Source organism: Montipora capricornis, chromosome 4 (genome assembly GCF_036669925.1).
Source record: "Montipora capricornis isolate CH-2021 chromosome 4, ASM3666992v2, whole genome shotgun sequence".
In the NCBI taxonomy this organism is placed as follows: Eukaryota; Metazoa; Cnidaria; class Anthozoa; order Scleractinia; family Acroporidae; genus Montipora; species Montipora capricornis.
In genome coordinates this window covers 3,999,381-4,006,880 of record NC_090886.1, presented here as the reverse complement: position 1 = coordinate 4,006,880, position 7,500 = coordinate 3,999,381, and the positions used below count along the sequence as shown (strand labels likewise).

At 39.1% G+C, this 7,500-nt stretch overlaps 1 protein-coding gene across 1 annotated transcript in view; it reads left to right on the top strand.

Moving 5' to 3' along the window:
• The window catches only part of LOC138045277 (uncharacterized), a 97,305-nt gene that overhangs the window by 17,245 nt on the left and 72,560 nt on the right, over positions 1–7,500 (top strand). The window contains exons 5-6 of the mRNA XM_068891715.1: positions 2,683–2,744; positions 6,158–6,288. Of these exons, the coding sequence (XP_068747816.1) occupies positions 2,683–2,744; positions 6,158–6,288 (193 nt within the window). The remainder of the gene's footprint in view (positions 1–2,682; positions 2,745–6,157; positions 6,289–7,500) is intronic.

The window sequence follows — 7,500 nt, the reverse complement described above, 5'->3', positions numbered from 1 at the left end:
CCTTGTCTCAGCTGGTGGCGCTTGACCGTGATCTTTTCTGGGATGCCATAGCAAAGCACTTAACATTGGGACACTTCAGGAAGTCTCTTATGGAGCACAATTCTGTTTGCAATGCTTTATGGGGCGATTTGTTTGGAGTTGAATGAAGCTTATGAAATTGAACGCAGCATATGAAATTATGACATTTTGACAACAGAAGACAGATCAAGAAAAAGAACAAAGCCGTATTTTTTAAGTCAATCTTTGCTTTAAAAAAGAGTTGGTTGAGATGTTGGAAGCAGCCGGGTAAAGTCATGTCGACAGCTAGTCAATTTGCCTGGTGCCCGGCCCTTAATAAAACCCTGAGTCCACCGTTGCCTGACCTTCCCCTCTGACCCTCCCCTGATGAGTCTTTTGAGTGCAGCTTTGTAGCTTTTTTAGGATGTTTATCACATTCCATTGGCCCATTCCATCCAGTTTGAAAACAGTGTTCGTGAGTTTTTCGATAAGGTCTGTTATGATGTGTGTATTACATTTTGGTCGTGTCAGTAAAGGTTAAGCTGTGTGGTCAGCTTGCTTGGCTCCCAGTTGTGTGTGAGAAAAAAACAGTCGTTGAAGTAAAGAGTAAGGAATGTTTACACGTTTACTTTATGAACAATGGGAACATAATTCAGAAAGAAAGTCAGAATCAGAGATAACAGTGCTGTCAATAATAAGTATCAAAAAGGGACAAAAAGCTACATCTGTTAAAGAAGATGGCTACTTTTTTCCTGAAATTGAAGGAATTAAAGACAGATTTTTCCAACCTTAAATTTAAGTTTGTTATAATTGAGTACTTCTGCCAACTCGCTTCAAAGGTATTGAAACCCCTGTATGACGTGCTCGCCATAGTTTTTTGCTTATGAGGCGCAGCATGTTTTCTCAAAGAAATTGCTTGTTGGCCCCAGACGTGATCTAAACTCAAGGTGCATCTTTTTGCAACAAAACTCGTGCAGCTCCTTCGTGGCCATCTTGTAGTTCAGCTCGCCCCAGTCTTCCTGTTACTGCGATTCCAAAATGGTGCCCTCACAGCAACATTCATGATGATGGCCTTTCAATTCTTAGCGTTGTACAACAAAAACACCCTCAAGAAAGTACTAATAACACAATGATTTAAAGGTTTTTCTCTAAATTCTAGTTGAATTTCCTTTTGCCATTGCTCTTGACTTACACTACAATCTTCATTTGAGACAGCAAAACTAGCGATGAGTTGAACCATATTCCTTTATTCAAGATGCGTCTTACAAACGAGTATTTTGATGAGATTTTCAGTTTGCAACATAAATGCCATTAAGTTTGAAACTTAAATTAAAGGTGCATCTTGTAACTGAAAAACTACGGTGAGGCCAGAAATGCAAGTCATTAGATGGTTGCCCAATTTTGACATCCAACACGAAGAGTCCCTTGAAATCTAAGCTTTTGCTACCTATTTGCAACAGTAAGGTAAACATTGGTATTATTTTTAGCTTAAAGTAAATGAGGAGCAGCATTTGGGGAACACATTGTGACTTAAACAATTTGTCTGTATTCTGAGACACAAGCAATGTTGAAGTTAAGAAGAAAGAGCAAGGGGGCACTTTGTGATACTATGTTGAAATCATCAAGTAAAAGGACACAAACAACATACATAATTGAGTAAAAGGACACAAAGAACAATGTCCTGGCCTGATGGGCCTTCTGGCTTGTAATCAGAGACTTTTTTACTATATCGAAACACGCCAACTCCCTCAGAAGAATGGAATGATCAACCATGTCGAAACCCTTTGAGCAAAGAACATTCTAGCTCCACAGTTCCCGCTATCTGTTGCCTCATGTCCCTTAGTTGGACAAAACAATGTTCTTGGGTTGTCCGTTAGCTGTTAAATGGTAAACGACGCAAAGGATTATTGACGAGATCGATCTAGGTAGGCTATGAGGCCTCAAGGACGGTCCTGTGAGTAGGTCTTTTGTTGTCATTTTCAATGGAGCGTAAAGTAATTCTAGAAGGTATCTGGCAAAGATTATAATGCCGCTCTTTACTTTGTCTTCCAGCTAGAACCCCTCGTCTCTCGCCATGCTATTCCCAAGTCAGAAAGGCAGTTCTTGACATCCTGGGGCAGTAGTGATGCACATGACTTCAAGGAGAGTAGATATTGGGAAGAATAAACAATCGGCTCTGCGTTTTGATGTGCATAACTGCCTGCAGATGAAATTATGCAGTTTTGGTTTCTCCCTAGTCGTTCTTCAGAATGGGGAGTCAAATCTCCTGGGTTAGATTCCACATCCATTACAAATGGCCAAATCCCTAGGAAAATCCAATTCTGTTCTCTGTAGAAGCAGAAAACCGTGCCTAAGCCATTTTGAAGAGCATGTCCTGAACCTCGGCTGACTTGAGTACATCTTGTAGTGGAAGCTAGGGACGAAGAAAAGCAAAACGAGCAACTTGCTTGGAATAACTCGTTCCTTTGAGATAACAGTTTTGCTATAACTGTCCAAGGCCCCATTAGAAATAATTTGGGAACCATTAAATAGCAAATATTTAACTATTTGATAAGATGATAATAAAATATGGCGAACTTAGAAGTCTCAGTCACCATGCTGGCGCTCCCAGTAGTTCTCACCAGAACACCATAAAGACGTCAAGGTCATGTTTTTTGGTGATGCCTTTTTGCTGTTATTTTTCAGGGGGGTGGAGGATGTTCATGACAACGCCACAATATTTGTTGAAACGTTTAGTGCAGACCGCGGTAAGACATTGTCTTGTGTACTTTTTAAAATCTCTTTAATTAATAATTATAAAAATAGAAAGGTGAGGCTAATGAAACCAACACATGATTCACTGTTACTCCGAGTTTCGTGCTTACGCACTCATCAGACAGTGATGAGTGTGTAAGCACGAAACTCGGAGTAACAGTGAATCATGTGTTGGTTTCATTAGCCTCACCTTTCTACGATTTAGCTCTACACTTATGTGTATTGAGCACTATTTAACAGTGTTGGCAGCCTTATTATTATTATTATAATTATAAAAATAATATTATTCACTGAAGTGATAATGACTAGTGATAGGTATGTAGCGAGGCCTGAAGTAGGGAGGTGACTACCTTTCACTTTCGCTTTAACTATTGTTTTCGGTACTGTATACCAGCAGGCTATCAGACGGATAAATTTCATGTCCAATCTGCAGTTGATATGTTTGAAATTTCATATGTTCTAAAAGTAAAAAAATAAATTGCTTAAACAGTCATGGGAGACGGTTCCATTTATCCTTAACTTTACAAGCATGGCAGGTGAATACAGTATTAGGGGGGTGTTTACTGGGGTAAACTCAGTCTGGCATGAGTTCGTATCATCCTCCATACATTACTTTTTGTGTTTACATGAGACCGCCCTGAAAATGAACTCTAGACCAGTCTGAAACCGGAGTTTGTATCTGTCTCTGGTAAATGATAACAAATCTCAGACGGGGTCCAGAAATTTTAAGCCTTTGTGCTTGTGGGTAAGCCATATATTGATTAGACAAAACATATCATTTCATCCTGAAACCAGGTACCAAGCATCTTGTCCCGGTTTCACGGAAATGGCTTCAAAAATTTCATACTGGTGTAAGTTCATACCAGTCTGAGTTCGTCCCGGTCCCATGTAAATACCCCGTTAGTTTCGAGTTAGTTTTGGCTAAATTTGCTGTTTTTAGGTCAAAGCTGAGAAAAAATCTAAATTAGGACGTAAGCTCACACATGCAACATTCCTGACAGCCCACTGACAAGATACATTTTTGTATGAAATACATTTATTGCACAAAGAGTTAGTCATATTCAGTTTTTGACAACTTTCTGTGGACACCATCTCCAAACTTGAAAAAACCTGGTCAGTTTTTTCAAGTTTCAATCCAAATCCATCCTCAGCATCCATGGATGCAAATAACAAAGAATAGCTTTATTGCACTTTAATTGTTATTGGCCACAAAACTACACCATTATTTTTTGGTCTTGATTGATGCAAAGACATGTTTTAGTGTTTTGAAGTTGACTGAAATAGTGCGATGTAACCTGCGATCAGGCTCTATTTTAGTTTCGCGTGGTACGTAATGTGGAGTTGGGGAAACGAAAAATAGAGCCTGACCAAATTCCTCTTCGAAATTCCTTCCGCCCACTTTTTTTGATTGATTGACATGTCCTTCATTGGCCAATCAAATTTACTTCCATTACACCAATACACGCGTGGACGGCAGATTCACCTTATTTTGTTTTGACCAGAGTTAATTACCGTGGGAGAAATATTATGAACGAATTCGAAAGTTACCGTGGGCTTTAATTTGAGAAAAACACTTTTAAAGCATGGGGAATGTTTTCGACGACTATATTGCGGCAAAGGCCGGTGTAATTCTCCCTCCGAACTTCACTGAATATGCAATCTTTTAAGCTTGACATCTTAATTTGTAATTGAGATAACCTAGCATTTTGTCGTTGGACGGTTTGGCGATAGATTTTTAAAGAAAAAAATAAGAAATACATTATTCCTTTAACGTGTTTGCCCATGAAGGTTTCTTTCGTGATTTTTTCGGGTAATATCTTCAGTTGCAGTGTATTTCTAGAATTGCGCGCAGTAAAATCATGATAAGTTTGGCTGTTAATCTTTTGATGGAGTACGAACAGTAAGATGGACTCGCAAAGTTTCTTTTATTGTTGTACAATTGATGTCTCTGGAAACATGCCATTTTAGTTTCTGGAGTGCGAGTTTTAAGTTAAATCAACTGGAAATATTATGAAGTGTGCAAACAAACCGTGTCATGTACAGTAAATAAATAAAGCCGTTTGATATTTGATACGGGCTACACAGATATTCAAAACATGCATTCGTGTAACTTGCGATTTTATCAGCATCTCCTCCTGTTGATATATATGTCCCTTGTCTCATCCAGGAAACCAATATGCATCGGCTTTCATTGCCATTTGAAGGAACCACCTATTTAGCTTTCTAAACATCAGGGAAGTTTGTGCCAAAGTACTTTCAACCCCATGGCCACAGAGCTCGACGACGGAATCGCTAATTTCACTCGTTCCAGAGATTAGTAGAGATTCAAACCCGATTCTGGACAAGTTATGAGATTTTTCAGATGGCATATCTCCATTTATACAAATAAAATCAAGTTGTACCGTCCACGGCATTGTAAGAAAAAAAGGAGCAAATTATTTCGTACACTTATGGCGGATTAGTCTCGAGGACTTCGCGAGAGCTCCGTGCAATCACGATGGCATTTTCACTTCCGGCGTTTCAACAGCCAATCAGATCACGAGTTTAGTCGGCCAAAATTTGGCCGACCGTCCGGAATTCTTGAGAGACTTTTGGTCAGGCCCAATTTTAGCGAGCGACGACATAAGAGAACATATGGGCGAAGCTAAAAATGGGCCTGATCGCAGGTTAAGTGCGATGTTTCCCCTTGAAGTAACTAATCAAAACAGTTGTGTATACTAAACTTAATTGGGTGCATTCTACAGCATGCAAAATTTTGTGCAATGTATTTTCCACTGGCTGAGGAGCAAAAGAAGTGGAACATAGTCATCCTGTACAACCCCCCCCCCCCCCAAAAAAAAAAAAAAACAAAAAACAAAAACAAAAACAAAAACAAAAAACAAAAACAAACATGAACTTACCCTGTACTCACCCTGCTAGACGCATTTATCAAAAGCAACTTAGATTACTGTAATGCTTTACTCAGGCCTTTGTTGAAATTTCAGAGATCAAATTACTGTAATGCTTTTAACCCATTGACTCCTGGGGGTTCCCCATTGACGAGTAAAATCGTCTGGTGTTAGACAGAGTAAAATACCAGGTATGGCCGGTTTAGGCTGGTTTAGTGGTGAATGGGTTAAAGTTGTTTCTCGCCTGTTTTTGTCTTTGGTACTTACGCATTTTGTGGCAGCCTGCTTGACAATCGCTTCCAGAGTTGTGTGAGACACATTATTTAATATAATATTATTTTTTATTTTGCATTTTACTGGCAGTTCCTTCATATGGTGTATATTATGCACCAGTCAACATAAATCACTGCAATTAGATTTCTTTCCCTTTTGTCATCAATTCCCAATAACTCTCATCTTGTAAACTCGAGTGAACATTACTCAATGCTATGAATGTAAGTTGTCCATTTGTTTCACAGCTACAAGAGAACACAACAGAACTACTGTTAATGCGTTCCGTGATGGTATCCTCTCGAACGCACTATTTAAGGAATTTGAGCTGGAGGAATTTGAAGTCATGAAAAACTACATGTTTGTAACCTTTCGACTGGTAAGTAGGCAAGCAAGTTTTGCAATTGTTTTCAAGTACTTCTTGTGTGTTTTGCCACTATTGAGACATGAAATATTTGGTTCACATTGTGGTGGAGCATAGTGAATAATGAAACCCTCCTTCGTTGGCGCTGGGTCTTTTGCAGCTGTCCCATCTTAGCCGGAGTAGTATTGAGATTAGCTCTTTAGTTATTTTCTAGGTGGCTTTATACCTTGCATATGTATTGTCCTTTTTTTCCTCTCTCTGTTGTCATTGTATGGTATAAATAAAGATGTTTGTTGTTTTTTTTGTTGTTGTTGTTTGCAGGGTTGTCAAGAGTTTGAAGTTACTTACAAAAATTGTGACCTACTTTCATGTCTTGGTTGGCTGCTTGGTTGCACAGATACCATATTTACCCACGTACAAGTCAACCTTTTATGAACTAAAAACCAGGCCCAAAAGATAGCCTTTGACTTACACTCAAGTCGTTCACAAAAAGTGGACCAGACAGCACCAGGGCTCTCTCTCAATTATTGTGACCTCTTGGGCAAAAACATTCCTTACGATTAGTCGTTCAAAGCCTGACGACATTCATAACCGGGCAAAAGCCATGTGCTCGGTGTTAGAAGTTGTGTGCACGGCTCAAAGTTCCAACCGTGCGCATGGCTGAGGCATCCGTTCAAAAAAAAAAACAATTGTCCAAGTGCATGTATCATGCTTTCTGTTAAAAAAAATTGCCACCCCTGTGCATGGTTAGAGCTACCTCTTGCTTCAGAATGTATTTCAGCTGTTCACACTACCTCCCTAACAAAAAAAATTCTGTTTTTGATGTCAAGCCAACTTTTTTCTGATTACAGGCGCTGCCTTATTGATTGAGTGATAGGTTCCTAAATGTCTTACATGTTTTTTTAAGTTGGCAAAAGAATAGTTTCAACGCTTTCTTGTTCCTGTTTGTTAGTTTGCTTGGATTAATTACTGAAAATCTTTATGAGCCTTTTAACAATTGAGCAATACGACGGCTTTCCTCTCTATTGACTGTGGCTGATTGTATCTAAGTTCTGGGAGCTCAGGATTGACGGTGGTTTCATTACAGAGTCAAGTAGTTTTGATTCTTGTTTCAGATTTAATCTTTCTCTTTTTCTTGACTGCATGCTTGTAAGCTTCATTGAGTCAAATGTTTTCAGCAGCTGTACAATCTCTTTTATTCTTTTTTTTATCCAGCCATTCAGCCGA